We start from the raw sequence: 27,365 nt of genomic DNA, 5'->3' as shown, positions 1-27,365 counted from the left end.
ACAGAGGGTCTCCTTCTCTTCCCTCCCGCCTTTTGGCTCTACGAAATGAAAGCCAACATGTCTTCCAGAAAGGAGAGGTTGCTGCTCTGCATAACAAGGTACGAAATTGTCTTCGTGTTGGTGAAAGGGAATCTCCGCAGATACAACTCTCCACAGAGGCGAGGAGGCTGGCAACAGCTGCAGGAGGCCGACCCCGGGACTCCTGACCCATCTCTACTGTGTTGATTCCAAATGGTAATGGCAGTGGACAGCCCAGGGTCCCTCAGCAAAAGGACCCTCCTGCGGTGGGTACTACAAGCTTGGGGTCTGGCAACGGCCTTCTGTTGTTCCTTTACCCTTTTTCCTATCACAAGAGTAATAGGTGCTCCGTGGTGGGGCGATAAACATGGAGTGAGGGGTATGTCAGCCGCATGCCAACCTAACACATACACGCTTGGGCTCTGGGCACACATCATTTATTTGCATTCACAAAAACTGGCTTGGCGTAAAAGGTTCTTAAAGATGAAGGATGGTACTTTTGACTCTGGGACCAGAGGAGGAAGTGAGGGGGGGGGGGGACAGCTAGTGGCTTGTCCTCCTGTCACAGGCCCTTAGAGACCACAAGTGGAGTGACCATGTTTAAGACATCATGCATCACTGGTGGGTAGACCAGGCAGAGGGAACAGCACATGCAGAACGCCTAGAAGCAAAGCGGAGCAGGTCATATCCAGCAAGCCGCAAGGCTGCCCAGTTTGAGGAGGCTGGATTACAGGAACCTCAGAGGGGGAAGGGGGAATCAGAAGACCAGAGAGCTTGGCGGAGGCGGGGGTAGAAGATCTGTCTATTTACTGAATTCAGATTTTAGCCTGAAGGTGGTGAGGAGCCACCGAAGGGCATGATCAGAGTTGTGATTCCCGAAGGGGCTCTGGCATCCTTGTGGGACTCGGGTTTCAAGACCAAGCAGGGAGGTCCTCCCTTCAAGCAACAAAGACAGTTTGGGCAGAGGCAGTGCAGGTATAGACGGAGTCGGTCACTCTTTAGGAGGCCAAACAGGTACATAGGTGGCAAGGGACGGAGGAGCAACAAGGATCACCCCCACGTGGCTTGGGCTGGAGGGGCCATCCACTTAAGCAAAGGAGACGGAGGCGGGTGAAGGCTCAGTGTGCAGACCTTCCCATTGGAAGCTGCAGCTCGGGTCGGGCGGGAGGTCAGTGAGTAGCTCAAGAAGCCAGTGAAGGGGGGAGCCGGCTGGGGAGGGCAAGAGAGCCAGGGATTGGTCCTCCAGGGTTGTAGGGAGACGACCGATGGAGGGGGCAGAACCAGCTCCGGGAGCACCCTGGCATGGGGCTCACTGGATCCGCCCCTCCACACACAGCAGCAGGTAGTCCCTGAGGACCGGGGGCAGCGGGAGGCGAGCAGCGGCCTGTCGGCAGCGGCTACCCAGCTGAGCACGCACAGCCAGCCGGGCCAGGTGCTGCAGCCGCCTCGGCTGGTTCACCATGCTCAGGGCTGAGATGTAGAAGGCTTCGTGCTCCTAAGCCAGGAGTAGAACAGGATCAGATGGCCCAGCACCCTTGATCCTGCCCTTCCATCTGGGGATGACCTAGCACTGGGGGCCCCAGGGAATTTGCAATATGCCCCTACCCGGGTGTCTGGTGAAGCTTGAAAGACTCAGATTCAGAACCCAGAGGCCCGGCAGGGGTCATGGGAGATGGGACCACACTGTAGGGCAGGGTCTCGGCCATGTCTGCACCCACCACTCCAAAGATGCGGACACAGTGCCCGCTGAGTCAGGGATACCTGATTAATGTCCATGCTGGTACCAGTGAGAGAGGCTGGAGAGGTGTGTGGGATTAGAGGGTGTTCTGAGCTGCTAGGCGGCAGGAGACCCCGGGGGAGGGAGGGGAGCCCATCCTGCAGGGATAAGGCCTAGGGCTCATCCTTTCTCTCCATCTCCCCCAGAGCCCAGGAAGGAGCTGTGCCCTGGGGTGGACATACCTGCCACAGCTCTGGGAGTACTGCCTCCACCCAGGTATCACAGGAGGGGACACAAGGGTAGGCGTTAAGCAGGACTTCCAGGGCCCGAGGGAAGTTGGCACAGTGTTTCAGCATCTAGGAATCAAAAGAGGGTGTTAGGGTCACCATGGCTCTCCCAACCAAGGGCAGAACCAAGTCCAGCCTAAGCCAAAGCCCCACTCACACCCAAAGTTGGGAGGCTAAGGTCTGAGTCTCTCCTCTTTCCTATGCCTCAGTTTACCCCAACTTCTGTGGGCTGCAACCTCTTGGCCCTGGCCAGTTTCCTTGGGAGCTCTTTTGTCCTTCCACACGCTCCCCCATAGCCCTCAGTGGTCCTTCCCAAGGTGAGGACAGACCTTTGGCTACAGGACCGGGCTTTTAGTCTCTTGCCCCCCACCCCCTACCCCCTACGCCCACCTTCCCCGGCGGCAGGGCAATTCCAGCCTCAGGCTCCCCCGCTCAACTGGGGCCTCCTTCCGCAGGCCCTCCCCGCGCACCCCAGGGCGCACAGGCTGGGCCGCGTAGTCCAGCAGCGCGGCCAAGAGGCCCTCGGGCTCCCAGCCGGGGCGCCCTGCACGGCCAGCAGCGCGCAGTCCAGGGGGGCGTGGCCCGCCGCGTTGGGCACTCGAGCGCAGGCGCCGTGGCGCAGCAGCCCCTCGGCCAGGGCCCCGCAGCCGTTGGCACGGGCGTCGTGCAGCGGCGTGTGGCGCTGGCGGCCGGCAGCGCGGGCATCAGCCCCGGCCGCTAGGAGCCGGCGCGCTGCCGCCCGGTGCCGCCCGCCGTTGCCTGGGCCCTCGGCCCCCGCGCACGCCGCGTTCAGGGCCGTCTCGCCCTGGCTGGCGCGCAGGTACACGTGGGCTCCGTGCTCCAGGTAGAGCGCCACGTGCTCGTCCAGGCCGCGGGCCGCCGCCACGTGCAGGGGCGTCACCTCGCTGTCCCGCGCCGCCACGTTCACGGCCGCTCCCGCCTCCAGCAGCAGCTTGGCGCACCTGGGGGGCAAGGCGCAAGGCCCAGAGACCGATCCTGAGGGCCCACGGCCTGGCCGGCTGTCATCCCCTTCCCCGTTTCTTCCCACCCGGCACGCCATCGAGGCGAGCCTGGCGTCCACCATCAGACTCACAGAAGCCCGATGACCGACAGCAGAGTCGCGAGGCCCATGATGTCCCCAGGAGCATCTTCAGTGACGGAAAACTCGACCGAGGAAGGACAGCCAAGGACACACAGCAAGTCAGAGGCTGCGTCAGAATGGGTACTCACTGCCTCAGACGGTCCCTCCCAGAATCTGTTTATTTCCTCGGTAAGTTCCAATCATGGGCTAATTTTTTGTTTCCAAAACCTGACTCCCAGAGTGGACTGAGACCTCAAGGCCTAGTTCTGAATCACTTGCCAGTGGTCTGCTAACATTTTGATAATGCAAAAAACTTGAAAACCCACTACTGTGTCCACTATGAATGTTACACATAGAAAATTAGAATATGAGCTGGAAAGAAAAAGGCATAGAAGTCCTAATATTTTCTTCATGCTGCCAAACTTGAAGACCACCCTTCCAGACCAGTGATACCCATTCAAGCAAAGGAAGGCATTTGAGGATCAGTCTGCTCGTTTCCCCTAGAGAAAACAAATGGAACCAAACAACAAAAACTAGATTTTAGGGAGCACCTGTATCATGGTCTCCTAGTTCCTGGAAAAACTATAGGCCAGAGCATGGGGCACCTGGGTGGCTCTGTGGGTTAAGCGTCTGGCTCTTGATTTTGGCTCAGGTCATGATCTCAGGGTTGTGAGACTGAGCCGGCTCAGTGCTGGGTGTGGAGGCTGCTTAAGATTCTCTCTCTCCCCCTGCCCCTCTCCCTCTCCCTGTCCTCCCCCCGCCCAATCTCATGGGCCTGCATGCTCTCTCTCTAAAAAACAAACAAACAAAAAACTATAGGCCAGAACACTGTTGAGGCAAATATGCATCATTAACCACCAGGGGGTAAACCAAATATGAAACAAAATTAATGATGTAATTAAACTAAGAGTCATTTATAATTAAAAAGCCAGAATGGCAGCCACTGGAAGCTCAGGAGTAGACACAGCAACCCCGACGAAACCCTGATGACCCAGTGTCCCTCCCCCAAAATGGCCAGAATTTCTGTTCCTTTCAGTGTATAGGTCCAGTAGGTGCTTGGCTCAGTGGCCAAAAATGCAGTAGCAGCCAGCCATCTATAAACTGCTGAATTTTTTCCTCAGCCAATTCTAATCATGGGCTAAGTTTTGTTTCTTTTTCTTTCTTTCTTTTTTTAATATTTTATTTATTTGACAGAGAGAGACAGTGAGAGTAGGAACACAAGCAGGGGGAGTGGGGGAGGGAGAAGCAGGCTTCCAGCCGAGCAGGGAGCCCGATGCGGGGCTCGATCCCGGGACCCTGGGATCATGACCTGAGCCGAAGGCAGACGCTCAAGGACTGAGCCACCCAGGTGCCCCTAAGTTTTGTTTCTAAATACTACATTTAAATAACCCTGAAAAGCTCATTCAGTAGGGTTTCAGTAAGTTTCACTTAAAAGGATAGTCTTTTGGAAAGCACACTGTGTGCTCGTAAGAATTCAAGAAAGGGCTGGAAAATCAAAATCACTTCTGGGTCCATCACTGCTCTAGATCCAGCTAGGGAGAAGTCCCAGCATGTGGGCTGTGGAGTGTCCTCACCACGGCCAGCCCCGGCTGTGGACCTGATTTGTAAAAGTACAAATACCATCAGGCAGGGGGTCGAAAAACCTGTTGTTTTTTTAAGTATAGTTGACACACAATGTTACATTAGTATCAAGTGCAGGACCTAGTGACTTGACAAGTTTATACATTATGCCATGTTCGCAAGTGTAACTACCGCGTGTCCTGTTACATCGCCATCACAGTATCATTGACTATATTCCTTATGCTGAACCTTTTATTCCTGAGCCTTACCCATTCCATAATTGGAAACCTGTATCTCCCACTCCCCTTCGCCCATTTTGCTCAACCTTCCACCCCCCCCCAAAAAACCTGTTGATCTTAAAAATGTGGGAGGGGGGGTGTGGGGGGAGGCCTTGTACTAAGGCTGGGAAACACTGGGCTACGTCTTTTTTTTTTTTTTTAAGATTTTATTTATTTATTTGAGAGAGAGGATGAGAGGAGAGAGAGAGCACATGAGAGGGGGGAGGGTCAGAGGGAGAAGCAGACTCCCCACCGAGCAGGGAGCCCGATGCGGGACTCCATCCCGGGACTCCAGGATCATGACCTGAGCCGAAGGCAGTCGCTTAACCAACTGAGCCACCCAGGCGCCCAAGGGCTACATCTTTCTTGATGCCCACCTCGAAACAGGTAGGAATTTGGCTACAGAGGATTCACAGGGGATAGGGGACTGCAGTTGGAACAGGGTTTTCCAAAAAGGCAACAAGGCTTCTGCCTCCTGGGCTTAGCTTATATGACCTTGGACAAGTCCCTAAACCTTTCCGAGCTTCAGTTTTCTCACCAGTGGAATGAGACCTGTCTCCTAGATTGTCATGAGGATGTGTGTATGTGAGGTGCTTCTCCCCTTCTCCTGGCCGTGTCAGCTGGAGTCACACACACACACACACCCCTCCCCTGGGTACCTACTTCAAGGACTCAGGGGCTGTGCAGAGGTGTAAGGGGGTCGTGCCCTCCTCGGACAACACGTTGGCCTTGGCACCAAAGGTCAGCAGCAGCTGCACACAGTCAGACTGGGCCTGGGCACAGGCCTCATGCAAGGCTGCCCGGCCCCCAACCCGGGCATCCAGCTCAGCTCCCTGCCGGATCAGGTGGCGGGCGCAGTCAGTGTAGCCTTGGGCAGCAGCGATGGTGAGGGGCACCGTCTGCTTCGTCTTGGGGGTCAGCACCCAGAACCCTGGGGAGAGCAGGTAGGGTTGGGGAGTGGTGTGTGAGACTCCCAGGGCAGGCCCTGACCATGGCCGTCCCTCTGCACCCTTGGCCTGAGCACGAATCATGTGCCAGGCTGTAACTATGGGGAGGGGCTAAGCAATCAAGCCCTGAACTTGGAGTGTATATTGGAACAGCCTTTTATTTATTTATTTATTTAAAGATTTCATTTATTTGAGAGAGAGCACAAGCAGGGTGAGCAGCAGGCAGACGGAGAGGGAGAAATGCGGGTGCTCGATCCCACGACCCTGGGATCATGACCTGAGCTGAAGGCAGACGCTTAACCGACTGAGCCACCCAGGCACCCCTGGAATAGCCTTTTAGAATGGTTTGTCAATCTGTAACAAAACAGTATGTATGTCATAGAAGAAAAAAAAGGTAATTGCTCTTTAAAATCACAAGGGCAACTGAAGAGAGTTAATCCTGTTAAGGAAACCTCTGGGTCTTTGAGCTCCTCATGGATTCCTTGGTTCTTGTTCACTAGGGTGTTCTGGTGTTGGGGGTGGGTTTGAGTTATGCATAGGAGGGCCTGGAGCTGAGCTTGGGAATGACCAAGGAGCCTAGCTTGGAGTTCTAGGATATTCCTGGGGCAGATGGGGGAGAGGAGGGTGAAAGTGGGGGAAAGGTGGAGGGGAGAATAAGAGGTGGGGGTGGGGAAAGGAAGAGTTGGGTGAGTGGCTGATCTTGTGACTAGTGTCGGATCTAAATTGTAGAAGTGGCCAAGGACTTGTTTAAAGAATATGGATGCCTAGGGGCGCCTGGGTGGCTCAGTCGTTAAGCGTCTGCCTTTTTTTTTTTTTTTTTTTTTAAAGATTTTATTTGTTTAACAGAGAGAGACACAGCGAGAGAGGGAACACAAGCAGGGGGAGTGGGAGAGGGAGAAGCAGGCTTCCCGTGAGCAGGGAGCCCGATGCGGGGCTCGATCCCAGGACCCTAGGATCATGACCTGAGCCGAAGGCAGACGCTTAACGACTGAGCCACCTAGGTGCCCCCAAATAAATAAAATCTTAAAAAAAAAAAATTAAAAAAATAAAGAATATAGATGCCTAATATCTAACTGTTTAAGTTGTTTGTATTATGGTGAAGTAAATTCCTGGGTTTGTCAAATTTTGGGTAAAGCATGTTTTGTTTTGTATTAGGATTGAAATTAAGGCCAAGTTCCATTTGGGGGATGATAGACATACTGCAGGACAAGACCAAAATACCTTGGGTAGGGTTATATCTCTAAGAGTTAAAGCCCAGCAGGAACCTGGAGCTTGCAGTGACTGTGAGAATGTAAACTCTCCAAGGATTTGGGGCCCCCAGATCCATGAGTGGGGCTTGGGGCAATCTCTGCCAGTCTTAAGAGCAGGGTGATCTCAGTTGAGGTATTTGGTTTACGTGGACAAACCCACTGGTCAGAATAGAGCCTAAGGAAATTATCTGGCAAGTACACAAAGATGTTCATCATATTGCTATTAAAACTAATTTTACAAAAAAGGAACCCAATCTACCCAGTCTGTTTGGGGTCTAGTTATATAAATCATGGCACCCTCATACAATATAATTTATGCACTGTGGGGACAGGGTGCCTGGGTGGCTCAGTCGGTTAGGTGTCCCACTCTTGATTTTGGCTCAGGTCATGATCTTGGGGTCCTGAGATGAGTCCCACATTGGACTCCACGCTCAGCGGGGAGTCTTCTAGGGATTCTCTCTCTCCTTCCCCCTCTGCCCCTCCCCACTGCACACACACACTCTCTCTCTCAAATTAAAAAATATATATATTATGTGGGGATGCCTGGCTGGCTCCGTTGGTGGAGCATGCGACCCTTGATCTCAGGTTTGTGAGTTCAAGTCCCACGCTGGGTGTAGAGATTACTTGAAAATAAAATCTTACTTATTTTTAATTTTTATTTTATTTCAAGTAGGCTCCACACCCAGTGTGGGGCTTGAACTCACGACCCTGAGATGAAGAGTCACATGCTCTACCAAGTGAGCCAGCCAGGTGCCCCTTAAAAATAAAATTTTAAAAAACATATAAATGTGTATATATTTATTTACATATATATATTCTGAGAAAATACTGCATTAGAATATAACTGTATTCCTATGTAATTGATATGTTAATATAATTTTAATTTTGAAAAGACATACAAACCACTACGCCTCCTCTCTGCTGAGGAGGGAACTAGAATGGGTGTGGAAAGCAGTGGTCTAGTCTGTGTTCTGGAGGGAGGGGATGGGGCCAAATCTCTCCCCCATCCCCACCCCCACCCTCTTCTCCCTTCGTCCTCTTCTGCCCCACCGGGTGCTCCCTACCCTGTTCAGCTGACCAGGCCAGCTGGTTGCTCACAGTCTCCACAGTCATGTTGGCAGCGTCTTCCTCTTGGAACAGGGCTTGGACCTGGCGCAGGTCACCGGAGAACAGAGCGTTGTGCACGGCTGGGTCTCGGCAGCAGTGGCGCGGCCTGGTGAGGCGGGCCCGGGCACTGGGGGGGCACCTTTGGCTACGGCACTGCTGGGCCGCGGCCCGCCGCCGGTCCTCCCACTCCAGCCACTCCCGCTGTAGCCGGAGAGCCCGCCGCGTGGAGGAGGTGAATGGGAAGGTCTCCTCTGCCATGGGGAGGGGCGCCGGGGGGGCTGGGCAGCGGCAGCTGGGCAGAGCCGGGTTCCCCCAGCCCGCCTACCCCCCGTGTTCTGAGCAGCCGCCCTGCCCCTCCCTTGTGACCCGGCCCGAGGAGCAGCTGAGGCTATAAATAGGTCCTTCGCCGGCCTGGTAAACGCCATTTGCCCAGAGTCATGATCCTGGTGCAGAGAAGGTATTGGGCCAACCCCCCCCCAGCCCAGGGCCAAGGCCAACCCCTGCCCTGTTGATGCCCTCCCAAGGGGGCAGCAGGAACCCCAGGGTCGGCATCCTCCCACTTGCCCGGAGGGAGCGGCTTGGGTTGGCAAGGTCCGAGGGGAGTGAAACAGTCGATCTGGGAGATGGGCAGGACAGGAAGAGCCAGAGGCCCCCAGCCTCTCAGCTGTTGGCTGGAGGGCAGACCCCAGCCCAGGAAGTAAGGGCAGGCGGAGACGGGTCCAAACAGCTCTTCCGGTGTCCGCAGTAGTCTGGGTAACTGTGCATGTGTGCACGGGGCTTTACGCCAAGGACATCACTTTTATATCCGTCTTCACTCCAAGGGCCATACTTCCTGGCTCCCTGAGGGTAAAAAGCTTGGTTTTGACCATAAAGTACACAATCAGGCTAATGATCACAGTGGAGCACCTCTGAAATGGGTGCTTTTGTGTCGGTCTTAACCATGAGGAACTTAGGCTTAACAAGGTCACAGCTTGTGAGCGGCGGAGCCAGGACTAGGACCCCAGCTGGCCGGACTGCATAGATGCGGCACTGGCTCATGCTGCTGTGGCCACCTGAGGGTGGCCAGGGGTGAGAGCCTCTCCCCGCCCCCCTAGCAGGACAGCGCGGCCTCTAGAAACTGCCCGCCACAAATCTCATGTCCCTCCATCCCTGAGCTCCTAAAAGGGCTCACCTGCCTGCCTGAGGAAGGCCGAGGGGTTGACCTGGCAACTCTGGGGACTCTGACCGAAGAGACCTTCAAGCCACAAACCCATTCACTCTCAGGAGAAAGCAGCTCTGCTTCCAGGAGCCTCTAGGGGGAGGAATGAGGCCATGAAACAGCCCTGGCTGATGCTCTGCGGAGCCCGGGAAGGGAAGGGGCGGGCGGAGCGGGGGATGCTAGCCCCGGGAGGCCTCGGAAGCTCTCCTAACCACCCCACCTCACCCAGTGTGCGGGCGGGCAGCCCCTCAGCCCCTCGGGTCGGCCTGGTCTGTGTCCCCCAGCGCGGCGGCTCTCCCAGCCCCCCTGCCCGCCCCACTTCCTCCCCTCCCTGGCTCTGCACCCGCCCGTGCACAGTGACCTCGGACTTCTTCCTCTCCCTGGTCCCCTCACGCAAACAAGTTCCAGCTCCCATTGTCACATTGTCGGTCACCCTCGCAGTGCCCCTCACCGGGACCAGCCCAGCCTCCTGGTGTTCCTTTCTCTGGCCACAGCCTCTCGGCTCTGCCGCCCAGGTGGCAGGATCTGTCGAAGACGGTTCATTTCCTAGCTCGAAAACTTCTGCTGACTTCCAACATCATCCCTCTCCAGGTAAGCCCGACGCCTCAGCTCAGGGCCTCGTGCACGTGGCATTCTCGTGGCGGCCCCTCAGCCTTCCCCGCCATGCCCCCCTCGGTGCTCCAGGAGGACCGCACACGTACTTTGTGAAGGGCCTGTCCCAATGTGCCGTGGACAGAAGCCCGCCCTGCTGGATGTGGGCTCCGGAGCAGGACCTGAATGTAGTCAGCTGGGTCTCTGCAACCCAGCAGGGCCGGGCACACAGTAGGTCTGGATGTGGTGTTTGGGAGCGCTCGGCTCGTCGCGTGCTGGCCCCTCGTGTGTAGGGCATCGACTGAGGGCCCTTGTTCTCTGCCAGAGCAAACGCTCATCTGCCTGCCCAGGGGGGTGGCAGCAGCCTGGGCCGCTTCCGGCACTGCCCCTACCCTGCCGTTCACCCACTCTGGCCCCAGCTTCTTGGTGGTATTCCAGGGTGGGGGATCCCAGAGGGAGGGATGAGATCATGCACAGCAAGGTCTTCGAGATCCTCAGAGAAAGGCGCCTCTATAAATGCAGCTGTGATTAACCCTGTTGGAACCCATTTGGTGTTTTAATTGCCCCGCCAACGGCCTGGCTGAGCACCCACAGCTGAGTTCCCAGGGTTGGGAGCTGACAAGGCTGGGTGGGGCCAAGAGGGGCCAAGGTGGGGTGGGTGTCCCCTTCTGAGGCGCACAGTAGCCATGACGTGTGGGGTGCAAGGCTGTGTTGACTTCCTCAGCCTCTCTGCAGCCTTCTTGTCTGTCATATGCGCCTGAAGGTACTCTGACTACAACCCAGTCCCCAGAGATATCCTGTGTTCTGTCTCCTGTCCTTAGCTTCCTGAGGGCAGAAAGAGGAGGCTTTTACTCCAGCCCACGCACGAACCCACAGGGAACCCAGGTCTAGTGATAGAACAATGCTAGGTGATTGGATTCCCCACCCTGCCTTCTGGGAGCTGAGCCTGTAGGGTGATGAAGCACACAAGAGGCCAGGACCCTGGTCAGGACTGTGAGAAGTAGAGATCAGGGCTCAAGGGAGTTGAGTGGGGAATGGTTGTGCGGGCCAGGGGTATGGGGTGGTTTAGGTGCAGGAAGACCATACAGGGTAGATGGGCTGCGGCCCAGATCTGAGCTGCATCGGCAGAGCTGGGGAATTAGCAGTGGGTAGAAGAGATGGAAGTGCACGACCTGTTCAGGTAGGAGGGTTGCTAGTGAATTAGCCCCTTCTTGCTCCTGGGCTTGGAACACAAAAGCCTTCTCGAACAGGGCCCCACTAACAGCCTGCTGAACATGGAATTCTTGCAGCACTCACTCACTTCAACTTTGAGACGGGGATCCAGGGGGTCAGGCTTTCTTTGGGAAGAAAGAGATGAGCGTCCTTCCCCAGAGCAGTACCCAAGCCCATTGGCGGCCTCGGACTCACAGCCCCTTCGGGAAGGCTGGGGCTGAGGCAGGGGAGGCTGGTGGTCAGACTAGGGTCTTTAACCCACACCCCCTCAACCACGAGTTGGGGGATAATTCCTTTCTTCCCTTCATCCCAGAAAGGAAAACAAGGTTGGCGACTTGGTATAATTACACCTTTTACACCCCGCACATGGCCCTTGTCCAACTCTGGTCTGGAAGGTGGCACAGCAAAGCTACAGTGACAAGCACTTGCTTGGCCACACGGTAAAGTGGCACTGGATTACAACCCAACGCATAAGACAACACCCATGAATCCAGACGGATATGAATGTAGGACTAAGAAATGAGGAAGAATTCCAAATAAACTATATAGATATTCTGTCCTTAGAGAGGGTGGAACATAACTCCTTGTTTGTTAAGTGTGGGCTGCACCTAGTGACTTCCTTCCAAAGAGGACAGCATGAAGAGGGAGAAGAAGCAAATTTACAGCAGAGAAACCTGACAGATGCTACTTGAGCCAGGTCATCAGGTCACCATCAACCCTTGATGTGTGACGAGAATATACCTTCCTCGGCAAAACACATAACTCCGGTCTCGTCTTTTTTTAAGGAGACAGAGTCCAATAGAGGGCATCCTGGAATATGCCTGACCCGTACTCTTTGCAGCTATCAGAGTCATGAAAAACGAGGACAGCCTGAGGAAATGCCAGAGCCAAGAGGAGCCTAAGGAGGCACGGCAACTAAATGGAATGTGGGGTCCTGGAACAGAAAAAGGACGACAGGGAAACTGAAGACATCTGAATAAAGCATGAAGTTCGGTTCATAGTAATGTCCCAACACTGGCTGGTTAGTTGTAAGCAGTGTGCATCCTAGTATAAGAGGCTAATGACAGAGGAAACTGGGTGTGGGGTATATAGGAACTCCCTGGATTATCTTGCAATAATTCTGTAAATCTAAAACTGTCTAAAAGGAAAGTTTATGAAGAGAGAGAGAGAAAAGGAAAAGGAGCAGCTTGGCTCCGCCCCAGCCAAAGCACCACCGGCAAGACAGATGGACAAGGAGCAGGGGTGGGTGGAAAGGAGAGGAGGAGGCTAGTGAAGTGGGCAGCTGCTTTATTTCTGAACAAGATGCCGCATGCAGCCCCAGCCCCGCCCCCACACCTGGGAACCTGAGCACAGGTGAGCTGGGCAGCTGCAGGCCTCTCGAGACAAAGCGGAGGGAAGTCTGAGAGTGTTCCTCCCCTGACCAGAGGGACAGGTCGCCACGGCTGTGGTGTGACGACTCAGCTGTCCAGGGAATAGGGAGTAAAGGGATCGGGGTCCTCTAACGTCAAGGGGAGGCCGGAGGGGGACACACCTTCCCTGTTGGCAGGAGGAAAAGGAACAACGGCTGCGTCCAAGGGCTTGGAGGACAGTAGAGTGGAAGGGCCATCCTTGGGCTGAGTTCTGGAATGCCAAAAGAAGACCCAAAGTGAGAGCAGTGTAGAATCGGAGGGACGAGGGCGTTCCTAGGGAAGGCATCCTGGGTAGGGGCAGCCATAGTCCCGAGCTTTGTTTATTCTCCCATCATGCTGGGCTTCCTCTCTCCCTGGGACTCAATCAGACCCAACCAGAGCCTTACCTGGGTGCCAAGAGGCTGGCTGCTCACGGTGGGGGCCTTGCCGTGGGGCAGTCCCAGCTGCTGGTCCCACAGAAGAAGTCCTCAGGGAGCTCACTCAGGAGTCCGTCCAGGTCATCTGCAGGGGTCGTGGAGAGGGTAAACAGAATTAGTGACAACGTTAGGGTTCCAAAGGACTCAGGTCCAGAGCTCCTGCCTTTCGGGGGGCCTGGACCTGGCTGCACAGCTGGGGAGGTAGCTCCCCCAGGCAGTGGTGACTGGGCTAATGGGCCTGACCCCCATCTTCCCTCTGCTTCCCACACACGCACACACCACAAGAGACAGGGACAAAATGCCCGGGCCTTTCAGTCAAGAAAGACACTCCCCTTGGCCTTGGTGATACCCCTTTTGCCATCCAGAGGCATAGCGCTTGAGCAGATAGGCTTCAGAGGTCCGCTAGTGCAACGCGCTCATTGGACAGAGGAAGACAAAAGGCCGGGAAAAGCCATGAGACGCATTCAGAATCATGGCATCCATTAATCTGGTTTCTCACCTGAAGAGGGCGAGACATCAGCCCCTTCCCTGATGGGCCTTCCTGGGCGTGTGGAATGAAAGTAACTGTCCCTGACTGCAGTTCTCAGCTGGGTGCTTATGTCTGTGAACTTGGAAATAGAGCTGACCTCAGCAATCCCTGCTGGTACTATTACTGTTAACAATAGCAGCTACCACTCGCTGAGCGCATGCTCAGGGCCACACCTGCTGTACTCGTCCCTTTCAGTCCTCACAGTACCCTTTACAGGGCATGGTTCTTCCTGTTGCCATCCCCAATTTATCTGAGAGAAGGAGTTTAAAGAGGTCAAACAGCCTGCCCGTGGGGAGCATACTCAAGCTCCATCTGATGCCAGAGTCATGGCTCCTAACTAGAGAAGTCCCGCGTGAGGGCTGGGCTCAGGCAGCCCACGGAGTCAGAAGAACTAGGCATTACACCTGCAGAGACCAGCTTCCAGTCTGGCACAGAGCACCTGACAAACACGCTGCTGGAAGTCCATTTGCTGGCATTCAAAATTTAATTAAGGTGCCCAGCACCATACTTGGGGAAGTAAGACTGGAATTTGATTGTAACAGCAAAAGGTGATGGGGTGCCTGGGTGGCTCAGTCGGTTGGGCGTCCAACTCTTGATTTTGGCTCAGGTCATGATCTTGGGGTCCTGAGATTGAGCCACACATTCAACTCCGTGCTCAGCAGGGAGTCTGCTTGAGATCCTCTCTCTTCCATTCCCTCTGCCCCTCCCCCGCCTCAAATGAATAAATAAATCTTTAAAAAAAAAAGTGCCCCTCACTAGCTACACTATGACCGTTTGGGGAAACTCGATGTTAAATGAAGGCGAATGAGCAGACATTGTGGGCCTAGGAAACTGGGAATCAGAGTAAGAGCTAGTATTGGTGTTTCCCAGCCCTGTCCAGTCACAGGGTGGTCCAGTTAACCACCCTGTCCAGTGGTTACCTGCTTGGCAAGTCTGTCCCTACAATGGAGATGTGACACCAGCCACAATATTCTACAGGCAACTCTCCTCACTTATTTCATGACCACCAGCAACCTTCTGATGATGGTTTGGCTTGTCAGCCAGCTTACTTATAAGGAACGAGTGCAACATTCCAGAGAAGATTCCAGCATAAGGGGTAGATACTTTTTCATAGGCTGTAAGTAAATGGGCTTTGTGGTTTATCCATTGGTCTAATGTGAATTTGGTTAATGTGAGACACTTACCCATAATCCCATGAACTTGGGGGCCAGACAGGGTTGAATTTATGGAATCCAAAAGCTAAGGATCAGACTTGGACTGTGCTAGCTTCACCTGGGTGATGCTGCCTCCTGAAGAACAAGCTGGCCATACCCTGACAGGTATTTTTTTGGGCTTCTCAGGTCTGTATCTTGGTCCCACTCTAACCACATGGAGGTTTGACTCCTCAGCACTGCCTGAAGGGTATCTGAGCTTAGTCAGGATAGGGAAATCAGCCCCCGGAAGACCCAAGGTGAGGTACAAGGATGGTGCCAGTCCATCTCCTCCTTGTGGCTAACCACATGGTCTAGAAACGGGGGAGACCTGTGGATCCCACTGTATTTGCTTTATGTGGCCCCTGGTCACACTGCTAATTAGTCTGTGGCCTACAGCCTTGCCAGAAAAGATACCACATCTGATTTCTGTAAGATTCTATAAGGCCCAAAGATTCACAGAAGGAGGGAAAAGATGCAGCCAGATTCTCCTGGCTGTGCTATCCAAGAGGAAATAGAAGGAGAACCGCTTTTGCTCCTGGGTGGGCTGCCTGCCTTACCTGCTTCTGGGAGTTCTTCCTCAGGGGATGCCACTGCCTCTGCATTCCGTGCTGTTCTGAGGCCTTTTCCAGACTTTGCAGTCTCATGATGGAGGCTGCCAGGGAAGCTTCCTGGGTTCTGGGGACAGAGAGCCTGGTTACTAATGCCCGTGCCCCTGACATCCTTCTGGACAGTTCCATGTCCACCCAGACAACCTCAAAGGAATAGGTAGGGGTTCAGGAAAGACACAACAGAGGAGTGTGGCAGAGGCCAGTCCCCCAGGGGAGGGAGCTGAAATACCAAACACCCCAAACAGCAGATAATTAAAAACACAAAAAACTTTTTTGGGCGATTTTCTTTCCTAATTCTGTTGGTATCTAGTGTTTTAGGAAATCTATATATAGCTGGAGCAGAGTGAAGAGGCCATTCAGAAATATGTTGAGGATTTAGCCGGGGATTAAAAATAAGCTTTGAGGGGCACCTGGGTGGCTCAGTTGGTTAAGCGTCCAACTCTTGATTTCAGCTCAGGTCATGATCTCAGGGGTTGTGAGATTGGGCCCCATGTTGGGCTAATGCACTGGGTATGGAGCCTGCTTAAGATTCTCTCTCTCTCTCTCTCTCTCTCTGTTCCTCCCCTACTTAAAAAAAAAAGAAGAAGAAGAAGAAGAAGAAAAGCTTTTAATAATCTGCACACTAGGGGCGCCTGGGTGGCTCAGTCGTTAAGTGTCTGCCTTCGGCTCAGGTCATGATCCCAGGGTCCTGGGATCAAGCCCTACATCGGGCTCCCTGCTCCGCGGGAAGCCTGCTTCTTCCTCTCCCACTCCCCCTGCTTGTGTTCCCTCTCTCGCTGTGTCTCTCTGTCAAATAAATAAATAAAATCTAAAAAAACCCAAAACACCAACTATCTGCACACTAGCTAATATACAGGCAGGTAATGGAAATTAGTAATTAAGCTGTTAACTATCATTAGCCCTAGGGGATGGGAATGGAAAAGAGTAAGTTTCACGTTTTGCTTTATTCTGTACCATTTCAATTTTTGTCAGTGTGTGTGGATACCTTGAAATTTAAAAGAAAAAGAAGGATGATTTTTTGGAAGTGGGGTGATTTTGAGAAAATGTGGAAGGTTAAGGGGAAAGATGAGAGCAATGGAAGTAGCCCGTTAGAGCTAAAGGTGTAACTTGAGTAGAAGTCATCAAGTCTAACCCATTCACTTTTTAGAAGAAGCAACAGTAGGGGTGGGGACAGGACTTGGACTTGCCCAAGGTCACTTACAAATTACCAGCAGAGCGGGGACATGACCCAGGTCTCCTGACCCCCAGGCCAGGCCATGACAACAACCCAGGATCCCAGGAAGGGGGGAGGTGGCCACAGAGGGGACACCATATGCCAAGTCAAGGCCTGGCTCTGCACTCTTATCCTGGAGTGGAGCTCCCTGGAACCCCAGTCTCCTTTAGTTCCCCAAAGGGGGGTGTCCCCACCTGAGTTCTGTGCGGGTGCCCCCTCACCCAGTGGAGGTGGAGGCCCGGAGGGCAGACGCAGGGCAAGGGCTGGCTCACACGTCAGGCCATACGTGGCTCACTGTTCTCCACGCTGCCGCCTGTAGCTGATCTGACCCTGAGTCAGATCTGAGGGCCACACCCGCTGGGAAACCCACAACCTGGTTAGTTCTCAGGTAACTCCTATCCTCTCCGATGCCCAAGTCTGCCATCAGATCCCCGAGAAGCCAGCTACTCCAGGTCCTGTTACTGTACCGGCTGGCAGGCGGCTGCACCAGGAACAGGAGGAGATGGCCCCGTCCCCGCAGGCATCGCTTCACCTCAGGGCAACGGCCCCCTTCACGCCTCTGCTCCCCAGGGTGATGGACGGGAAGATACCAGAAGATCCAGCCAGAAAGAGGCCCTGTCAGTTTCCTTTCCATCCTGCTCCTCTTACCTTGGGGAAGGGCTGAGATGGCTTGAGGAAGTTCCCATCCCCGGAATCTGGGCTGTAAATATGGACCAGGTTGTTGGGCGTCACGTTGAGGTAGTGATTTCGGAGCGAAGGAGAAAACACTCCAACCTGGAGCCGAGGAAGGGGGAAGGTCAGAGCCCTCATGGAGCACTAGATGCTTTCAGATGCCACCTGGTCCTCCGCCTACCTCCCCCTTGCTGGCCTCAGCACCAGGGTCACACAAATCGCTTCTGCCCCAGCCCTGGGCCAGAGAAGAACCACTTACTGCACCCACCCTCCTGCCCTCACAGCACAACCCCTCATCCCCATCCACCTCCGAAGAATGGGAGCCAGGCAGACAACTCAGGGGCCTTCTCCAGGGTGGGAGGGTTGGAGAGCAGGTCCCCGTTCGGAGCTCCCCATACCTGCTTTAGCAGCAGCACCGAGCCAGGCTTCAGCTCACTCTGACGGGTCTCAAGCAGCAACCTGTGCACCGTGCCCTGCATCTCTCCTGCAAATACCACATGGCCCATCAGTCTGGGTCAAGGGCAGCACAGGGACTGGTTTGGGCCCTGGCTGGGAAGTGGGCCATTCACTGCCTCAATTTTCCCGTCTGCGAATGGAGAGGATGATTCCTCCTCATCTCCTGAACTCAACGAAGGCCACTCATCAGACTCTCCCAGGACCTGACTCCTCACCCGTGGGGTCCTTGAAAACCACGCTGGCGTCCATTGTGCTCCGACTCAGGGACTTGATCATCACTGCCATGTTGGGGACCTTGTTCCTGGGAAGCTGCTTCAGGGCTGCCTGGTTACAAGGAGAGGCATTTGCTGAGCAAGCCACGTCCTACCTGTGAGGTTCCCAAGTGTGCCAAGGCAACCCGGGAGCTGGGGGGGGGGGGGGGGCGCAGAGTACAGATGTGGTGAGGATCTGCCATTTGTGGAGGGCAAAAAGGCAGTCTGAAGGACTCATCCTGTCTCTCTCTCTCTAGCAGACCCGAGGCTGGCAGGTCCTTCATTTATCCCCCCTGCTTCCTTTCTCCAGCATATATGTATTTATACAGAGCTCCATCACCGTGGGCCATGGGCACATGTCCGCACAGGACCCTGGACCTCTAGGGAGCTTGAAAGGTAGCCGTGTACTCACCCCACCTCATCCAGGGCCTGGACATGCAGAGACATACCCATACCCCACTTTCGCCTTCCACCTGTGCCCAATAGTAGTGAAATGCTGGGTGAGTGGAAGATACAACCAAAGGGCCTCCATGCAGCTGCTCAGAGATAGGCCTGGGGTAAGAGGGAGCAAATGGACAGCCCCTTTCCTAAGGTGGAGTAGGACAGCACGTTGGTGAAAAGGAGAAAAATGGTCTTTCTTGCACGTCTCAGCACCCAGGATCCTTACCTTCCGCAGCACCATGATGATGCTGTAGGTACAGAGGAAGCAGGTAGAATCTCTCTCGTCCAGGCCCAGAGCAGATTTCATGGCCAGCCAGGGCCCTCGCCCAAAATCCTCCTCCGCCGATGGCTGGGAACTAGTAACAATCTGGCACCACAGAGCAGAGGGGGAGCCTACATTAATGGATTCACCCTGCTACAGACCTTGGCTGAGACAGGATGGGGGGCTGCGAGGGAAGGGCGAATTCCCTATAGCATGGTGACCAGTCTCTCCTCTCCTACATCACAAAACAGTATGTGAGATTTTGTTGCATAGCACATCTTTCACTAAGCAGAGATAGCAAAGGTGCTCCTTATTTTATTTTTTTATTTTATTTTAATCAAGTCCTGACTTTAGTTGCATTGAAGCAAAAGGCTACGTCTCTTGTGTAATAGACTCGAGAAGTCTTAGGGCCAGGGAGCCCCCATACACACTGACAGGCTTCCAGAGTGCCTTAGCCACTTTTTTTTAAAGATTTATTTATTTGGCAGAGAGAGAGACAGCGAGAGAGGGAACACAAGCAGGGGGAGTGGGAGAGGGAGAAGCAGGCTTCCCGCCGAGCAGGGAGCCCGATGCGGGGCTCGATCCCAGAACCCTGGGATCATGACCCGAGCCGAAGGCAGACGCTTAATGACTGAGCCACCCAGGCGCCCCGAGTGCCTTAGCCATTTTGAAACCAGTCATAGTTTATTTGGGATGCCTCTGGCTTGACTATTAACCTCCTTATATTAAAAAATGCTTTGGGGCACCTGAGTGGCTCAGTTGGTTGAGTGTCTGACTGTTGGTTTCAGCTCGGGTCATGATCAGGTCATGGGATCGAGCCCCACATCGGGCTCCTCACTCAGTGCAGAGTCTGCTTGTCCCTCTCCCACTGCACCTCCCTGTGCCCTGCTCTCACGCTCTCTCTCTCGAATAAATAAATAAAAAATCTTAAAAAAAAGAATGCTTTGTATCCAGATGAGTATTTGCTACTCTGGATCTGAAGCGGGCTGGTGGATCTGTGGAAGTGCAGCAAAGAGAATTAAAAGCAAAAGTAGGTCTGAGGGCAGAGCAGGTCAACCAGAATTCCAGTGAGGAGGGAAGATGGGTCTCACCCACCAAAAAGAAACCCACTGGAGGCCAGACGAAGGCAGATGCTTCCCAGCTCAGTTCCCCGAAACCTGAGAGGAGGGGATCCTGAGATACAATTTCCTCATACTTCTGACACTTCCCTCCCCCGAGAGAAGATGGAAGTTAGCTGGGCCTTTCTTAGATGAGAAAGAAGACTGGACGCATGACTTCGGGCAGCATCAGGAGAGGCTTCCCCTTATGCCAGTAAAACCGCCACCTCTCCAAACGGCCTTCACCATGTGCGTGACCTTTGGTGCATGACCCCGGGAACAGGCCTAGCAGCGTAGACTGCTTCCCACCTCCTGGAACCCACAGGGATGTCCCTTGCTCGCTCTTAAACGATGCCCAGGAAATCAGCATTTGCGTGGAACTAGTTACCTCTGTCCGGAATTTAGCCCGAGCACTGTGAGTCGGAGTCTGGGGTGTGGAAACCACGATCTCCTCCAGATTCTTCTCACTGTGCTACAAGGGGAGAGGGAAGGGGAAGGTGAGAGCAAGCACAGCAGCTGTTACCTACAAGTACAGCTTCTTGTCTGGCTTACATAATGAGTTCAGGAAACTATCAGGGACAATTAACACATATCACATCTCTCCTAACGAAGTCTCGGGAGCCTTGTTGGCAGCTCAAAAAAGATGCTTTGGGGATTGTTTAGGAAATGTGAGGAAGCTGGAGCTGGCCCAGGAGCAGAACCCAGGGCTTCCTGAAGGAGGCAATGACCCGGATAGAGAGGCCTGGGATAGGCCCAGGGGCAGCCTTCCCCAAGGCCCTTCTCAGGGACCTACCCCTTCCCCACAGAGCTCCAGCCCAGGAGGAATGTGGACGGCCTCCTTGGATTTTCCTTAGAGTGCTAGCAAAGGGCAAGGAACGGGCAGAAATTATTTGAACCACCCTTAAAATGCGAGAAAAGGAGTACACCAATCACAACCAGAGTGGACCCTCAGGGTCCCATGATCTGGAATCTGATCCAAGATGATTTGATGGATACTGTCCCTCCACCATCGCTGAAATCCAAACTGTCAGCATAGCGCAGCTTCCCCACGCGGACCCCACACGCCAGCCACAGTGACCTGTTCCGTGTACCTCTGACAGCATCCTGCCCTTACACCTCTGTGCCTTCGCACACACTCTTCCCTGTCTTCCCACTGCTGAAATGCCTCCCAGAGCACAGCCTTCCTACACACACACCTGTTAACCTCCTCCCTGACCCTCCAAAGCCCACTCAGGAAGCCCAAGGAGCCCAGTGTCTCCACAGCACCCAGGGACACTGCATTTTACGTATCATCGTTCCTTCACATTGGCTTCTTCTGCTGTGCCGTGAACAACTTGGGACAGGAGCTACTTCTATTTTAACCTCTGCGTTCTCAGTTCCAAGCAAATCGCCCAACGCATACAAGTCCTTAGTAAATATAAGTGAACGGATCTTCCCGCCCCAGTGCTAGCAACAGGAGGCGCTCAACAAAGGAAAGTCGTGAAGTTCTCAGAGCCTGAAGCGCTCTCTCACCTGTGGCTTTTCGAGCATTCAATTCTTCCTTCCCACTTCTTTGAACTTCTGCAGCTTTGGAAACCCCCTCTCTACACTTCCTTCCTTCCCTCCCACCCCCCAGGAGTAAGGATATTGTGGGACTGGATGGCACTGGAACTCCTGCTTCTCCCTCCCGCCCCACCCCCCCGCCCGTGTGCGGGACAGGTCCAGCTTCTGCCCAAGACAAGCTGTCCCTCACCTGATGAGGCAGGACCCCGGCCGGGCCGGGGAAGCGGCGAGTTTTGGCGTGGGCGGGCTGCTGGGGTGTCCGGTGGGCGGCAGTGACCAGCTGCACCAGGTGGTTGGTGACGATGGGCGTCTGCAGAACTGCCTGGGGAGCCGGGGAGGAATGGGGGCTCTTTGGGGTGCTGAGAGGACACTTGACAGAAGACACTGGAGCTCGGGGTTGTAAGGGGCTCTGGGGAAATGATCCAGAGATAGTCCTTGAGGGAGTAGAACAGATCGAGTTGGGAGTTCGTGGTCCGGGAAAATGAGATTTGCCAGGTATGGAGGCATTTGGACACTGGAATGAGTGACCAGGGAAATGGTTTTGAGGCCTGCTCCAAACAGGCCTGCCAGCCGCTTGGGGAGGCTGTGGTGCCTGAACTGGGGGGCCCTTCCGACAGGCTTCCCAGGGGGGCTGCTGAGCAGGAAGCACTGAAGCAGTTGGGATGGGAAGGTTGCTGGTGGCACCAGATCTCAAGGGGGGTTGTAGAGTCCTACAGTGGACAACAGGCTCTGGAGGCTCATCGTGGGCTGACAGGACACTAGGTATGTGGGGAGCAGGTATGGGCCCCTTTTGGCAAGACCTGCTCAGATCAGCTACCCGGGCCTTTTTAGCCACTGTTGAGTCCTCCTGATGCCAGGTGGGCAGGATTCCTGGGGCCTCACTGCTGACTCCAATGTCCAGCTCCATGCCAGGCCCCTCCAGCTCCATGCTTGCCAGGACCTCATCAAATTCATCTTGTTCAGGCCCCTCGAAGCCCCCAGTCACTGGTTGCTGGCTCTCAAACCTGAGCAGGGGGCAGGAAGCGGAGGTCTGGGGTCTGGCTGGCTCCTTGAGCACTTCGGTCAGTATCACTTGTCTCTGATGGCCAGTCCAGCTGCTAGAAGTCGAGACAGGCCTTAGGGGGGCTGTTCCTACGGAAGGTGGACCCCTGATGGCCCCAGGCATGCTGGAGGTAGGAAGGCGGAGTCCCAGAGCTGACAGGCGCAAAACCTCTGAAGGAGCAGTGGGGCCTGATGGCAACTGCCCAGAAGACTGTGCCTGCACAGAGTCCTGTGGCCTGGAAGAGACGGGTCTCAGGCACCCAGCCTTCACAGGCTGCGAGCCAGCAAACTGGTTCTCTGCATCCTCCACAGCAGACAAGAAGTCCTACAAAGAAGCAGAGACGGTGGGTCTTGGCATCCAGAAATCAAGAAACACTCTGCTTTTACTGTTTCAGGCATGTGGTATGTTTGTAGGCACAGATACACGTAAGCAAGAAACCAAGGCATGGAAGGCTGTGGTGGGGTCTCTCACCACCTTTGACCTTGCCCATAAGCCCACTCCCCCGCTTTTTTAAGTTTTTTTTTTTTTTTTTTAAGTAATCTCTACATGCAATGTGGGACTCAAACTTAACAATCCCAAGATTGAGAGTGGCATGTTCCACCGACTGAGCCAGCCAGGTGCCCCAGCACCCCCAGACTTCTCCCAGAAACATTCAGGGGTGCCTGGCTGGCTCAGTTGGTGGAATATGTGACTCCTGATCTCAGGGTCGTGAGTTCAAGTCCCACTTTGCATGTAGAGATTACTTAAAAATAAAATCTTTAGCACTATATGTTAACTAACTAGAATTTATTTTATTTATTTTTTAAAGATTCCATTCATTTATTTGTGAGAGAGAGAGAGAGAGAAAGAGCACGAGCTGTGGCGAGGGGTGGGTAGAGAGAGAAGCAGACTCCCTGCTGACCTAGGAGCCCGATGCGGGGCTCGATCCCAGGGCCCCAGGATCACGACCCGAGCTGAAGGCAGATGCCTAACCAACTGAGCCACCCAGGCGCCCCACTAACTAGAATTTAAATAAAAATTTGAAGAGGGGCGCCTGGGTGGGTCAGTCAGTTAAGCGTCCGACTCTTGATTTCGGCTCAGGTCATGATCTCAGGGTTGTGAGATCGAGCCCTGCACTGGGCTCCACGCTCAGTGGGGAGTCTGCTTGAGATTCTTTCCCTCTCCTTTTGCCCCTCCCCCCTCTAAAAATAAATAAACAAATTAATTAATTAAAAACTTGAGGAAAAAAGTCCTAAAAAAAAAAAAAAGAAATTTTCTAAGGCTAAGTCTTTAGGTAGCTTCTCCTGGGGGGCGGGGGAGCAGCAGAAGCAAACATACCTGGGCACCGAGAATCAAATCACCCAAGGTCACACACGCATCTCAAGGAAACAAGTTTCCTGGTGTCCAGCCTGTGCAATAGGGGTCTCTCCAGCTGGTCATGCTGCCTGTCCTCAACCCACTCCTCCCCCCACCCACCAGACACACACACACACACTCACACACACAGCCTTCAGTAAGCCAGAGGCCTTGGATCTAGCAAAATAGGCAGAAGTTAAATATAGCTTTTCAAGCAAGTTAAATTAAGTACGGATTCCAGTTGGGAAGCAAGGTGAGATTGACACCTTCAAGAGCAACAGACCTGTTCTGAGGGTGTTTTTGAGTCAGAGCTGCTGATTTAACTGACAGGAAGGTCCCCTCCACCACCATCCTCTGCCGCTGCATTGGACTGTCTGGGCCAGGGCAAGGTTTTTTCCTGCTTTGTGTATTATCAGGAGTAGCATACTCCAGCAGGACTACCATGGGATTTAGCAATATCAGAATTATAGCAGCAATGAAATCCTGATGATCCTGGAGGTTGATGGATCCCTTTTCCCCTAAAGGGCTCACTCTTAGACATGACGTCATCCGCCTGGGGAAGGGGGAAAGGGACTGGTCTTGGAACAGAAACTTGAACTCTTTTTTTTTTTTTTTAATTTAATCTCTACGCTCAACATGGGGCTCGAACTCAAGACCCTGAGATCAAGAGTCACATGCTCCACTGAGCCAGCCAGGTGTTCCAGAGACCTTCACTCTTAATCCCATTGCCAGCTCAGCAGTCCTCCCATCACCTGGTAAGACCCAAGTGGGGCACTTAGCAGTCACTTTTTCAGCCTGTAATTACACATTTCCAAAGCTGAAAGACAAAGACAAGGACACATCTCCTCAACAAAGCTGGCAATTTTGAATTTTTATATAAAAACAAAATTCAAGTCCCCAAGTGATGACAAGAACATCTAACAGTTTGAAATGGCACTGGGTGCCAGGGACCATGTAAACATTTTACCAGAATTCTCTCAATGAGTTTTCATGATGGCCCTAATAGGTGTTATTATTCCTGTTTTACAGATGCAGAAGTGGAGATTCAGAAGTTAAGTAACTTCACAGAACCAGGACTAGAACCCATATGTGTCCCTGTCACCATGTCTTAGGGCCTCAATGAATGAGACATGCCAGAGACCGGTTTTTAAGAGGTCTGAGGAAGGTCTGTTTTCCTTTTCAAACCTTAGGTTCCAAAAGCTTCATAGGAAGGGGAACGTGGGGCTTGGGTCCCTGGTGCAGCATTCATCACCATACTAGGTACAAATGGGGCATCTCGACAAATTCTAAACATGATTTTTAAAGCACAGCACTGGGAGACAAAAAGTAAGTTTGAATGGCTTGTCATTGATAAATAAAGTAATTCTACTCTATAAATGTAGTTTAGTATCTACGTATGTTAGCCTGGAATCAGGAGGCCAAGACCTCACCCTGGTTGTTGGTGCTGTATTCTTACCTTTTTTGCATTTTACTCACTTAAATCCTGCCTCTTTCTGAGAAGGATTTCAGGTAGCAATTTTGGACCTCCCAGATGAAACCATATCCATTGGATCTGAGTGGGAAGAGAGCTGTGGGGATTGCTAGCTAGTTCAGTGATCTCTGACTATACCCCAAGATTAGAAATAGCCCTGCCTGGGCCCATCCCCAGAAATTCCGATTTAATTGGTGTGTGTCAGGGCCTCAGCAGGAGTGATTCTAATGTGCCAGCTTCCGATCTAGTCTAATCCCTCATCTTCTGAGACAGAGGGAAGCGAAGAAAATCTGAGGCAAAAGAACATCCCTCCTATTACAGAAGAGAAAACAGAAGGCCAGAGAGTGAAGTAATCTGCCCTGGCTCACATAGCCACTTGGTGACCCCAGGCCTCCTGTCATCCACTAACTGTGTTGTCTCTGGTTCTCCATAAACTTTCTTCCCACCTCAAGTATTCCATCATAAAGGTGAACTAAATCATCCACATGACCCAGCTTCCAGGCAAAGGCCCTTGTAATTTAAAGGTATGCCAATTAGGCAGCTCTGTTTTTCTGCCTCTAAAACAGTTAAGTAGGCTGTTTACATGTCTCGTCTTCTCTCAGCCTGTCACAGCCAAATCACAGCCAAAAAAAGCTATTCGTGTCAAGTAAAAGGAGGCTGGGGCAGACTGCATCAAAATGTTCTGGGTCTGGGTGTTGACAGCTCAAGACCTCCTCTGCTATCTCTGATCACCAACACTTCCTTACCTCATCTTCAAACTCTTCTTCCACAGTAAACAGCTTCTGCAAACTGCATGCCTGGAAGGAAAACAAAGCAATTGAGGTTGGAGGAGAGATACTGTTTGCAAGTACATTCTGTCCTCACTATGCTTCTTCCAATTCTAACAAGACCATCAGGTGTACTGTTTTGTTTTGTTTTTTTGCTAGTGCTGAAGGAGGAATAAGGGATGAGGAGGGAAGAGATGGGATTTACTTAAAGATTTACATGATTTAGAGTCCTTTCTTGTAAAATAATCCACTCGGGTCCATCTGCATTCGCCTTGCAAGAGGGAGGAGGAGGCAAGGGGAAGGCTGACAAAGGGAGCATGGGTCATTCTTTAGACTCAGCGCTGTGCACATGGGCCTAAGGATTTTGCAACATCCCAAAGATTTGGCCTGGGGAACCTATGTCAAACGTAGGAGAGGGGTGCCTGGGTGGCTCAGTTGTTAAGCATCTGCCTTCGGCTCAGGTCATGATCCCAGGGTCCTGGGATCGGGCCCCGCATCGGGGTCCCTGCTCTGCAGGAAGCCTGCTTCTCCTTCTCCCACTCCCCCTGCTTGTGTTCCCTCTCTTGCTGTGTCTCTCTCTGTCAAATAAATAAATAAAATCTTAAAAAAAAAAAAAAAACGTAGGAGAGGTTACCATAAATCCAGGCATGCCCAGCACAGTGGCCTTGTTTCTGAAACAAGTGGTTTCCTTCTATCTAATCCAATGCACCAAAGCCAGCGTCCCAGGAGGGCAGGATGCCCTGGTCCACAGCTCCTTCTTTCTAGGCAGCAGGGCTGGGGCAGCCAATTCTGAGGCATGTGTCAAGCCCAGCGCGGCGGGCTGTGCCTAACGCCAGATGCCAGAGCAGCCAAGAGCTGCAGTTAGACATACCCACCCCCCAGCGTCCAAGGATCAGAGGGTAACCGGCTAGGGGGAGGGGGTCGGCTCTGGAGGCGTGACGTTTGAGCGCCCCGAGAACGATGAGCACTTCTCCAAGAAGAGATGGAAGGCAGCAGGAGGGAACCAGGCCCAGAGGGAGGTGTGTGGAGAGAGCCTTCCCAGGGTCTCAGGCAAGCCCTGACTAGAGCCCAGGTGTCCCGAAGCCACCACGCTCTGACCCAAACCCTAACCCGGCCGTGCAGCTCGCACGAGTGCGGGGCCGCAAGCCCGAAGGCAGTTCCGCGGCCCGGGGCGCAGCATTACCATGGCGACGGCGGGCGGCCTCCCGACCGAGGGTTAGCCGGGCAGGCCCCGACTCGAGGGGTCGCCGGGGCCTCGGACTTGTCCCGGGCGGGAGAGGCGGAGTCCGGGCAGCGGGGTCTCTGGTGCGAGGGCGCAAAGACAGGACTCTGCGACCCGGGAGGGGGCCGAGAGAGGGCCGCCGGGAGGCCGGGGACCGCAGCCCAGGGCCGCTTTCGAAGTGGCCGCCACTCCA

At 53.6% G+C, this 27,365-nt stretch overlaps 2 protein-coding genes and 1 long non-coding RNA gene across 6 annotated transcripts; 1 reads left to right on the top strand and 2 right to left on the bottom strand.

The window, feature by feature from the left end:
* Positions 1-439: 439 nt before the first annotated feature.
* On the bottom strand, positions 440-8,691 carry ASB16 (ankyrin repeat and SOCS box containing 16). Its single transcript, XM_045888809.3, has 5 exons — positions 8,203-8,691; positions 5,605-5,872; positions 2,924-2,984; positions 1,978-2,091; positions 440-1,513 (listed from the first exon to the last, which is right to left on the bottom strand). Exons 1-5 carry the CDS (start codon positions 8,501-8,503, stop codon positions 1,328-1,330), a joined length of 930 nt encoding a protein of 309 aa, XP_045744765.2. The 5' UTR covers positions 8,504-8,691; the 3' UTR covers positions 440-1,327.
* LOC123853935 (uncharacterized) lies at positions 8,286-16,244 on the top strand. Of its 3 annotated transcripts, none has more exons than XR_010408669.1 (4): positions 8,286-8,354; positions 9,885-10,034; positions 12,032-12,267; positions 15,983-16,244. It is a non-coding gene; the product is annotated as an uncharacterized LOC123853935 (long non-coding RNA). The 3 variants fall into 3 exon arrangements; XR_010408668.1 differs by lacking the exon at positions 8,286-8,354 and adding an exon at positions 8,391-8,477; XR_010408667.1 differs by lacking the exon at positions 8,286-8,354 and adding an exon at positions 8,633-8,702 and having other exon boundaries at positions 15,983-16,243.
* HROB (homologous recombination factor with OB-fold) lies at positions 12,261-27,365 on the bottom strand. Of its 2 annotated transcripts, XM_064583158.1 has the most exons (11): positions 27,134-27,365; positions 25,930-25,980; positions 21,526-22,701; positions 20,182-20,265; positions 18,661-18,801; positions 17,958-18,066; positions 17,685-17,770; positions 17,263-17,388; positions 15,351-15,468; positions 13,042-13,156; positions 12,261-12,866 (listed from the first exon to the last, which is right to left on the bottom strand). In XM_064583158.1, the coding sequence occupies exons 1-10, from the start codon at positions 27,134-27,136 to the stop codon at positions 13,065-13,067; spliced, it is 1,986 nt and encodes a 661-aa protein (XP_064439228.1). In that variant the 5' UTR covers positions 27,137-27,365; the 3' UTR covers positions 12,261-12,866; positions 13,042-13,064. The 2 variants fall into 2 exon arrangements, with proteins under 2 accessions (XP_064439228.1, XP_064439227.1); XM_064583157.1 differs by lacking the exons at positions 12,261-12,866; positions 13,042-13,156 and having other exon boundaries at positions 14,376-15,468.

Source organism: Mirounga angustirostris, unplaced genomic scaffold, assembly GCF_029215605.1.
Source record: "Mirounga angustirostris isolate CCGP_5_RB_7025 unplaced genomic scaffold, mMirAng1.0.hap1 SCAF_17, whole genome shotgun sequence".
Lineage (NCBI taxonomy): Eukaryota > Metazoa > Chordata > Mammalia > Carnivora > Phocidae > Mirounga > Mirounga angustirostris.
The sequence above is the reverse complement of the archived record's forward strand: the minus strand, read 5'-3'. Positions and strand labels throughout refer to the sequence as shown.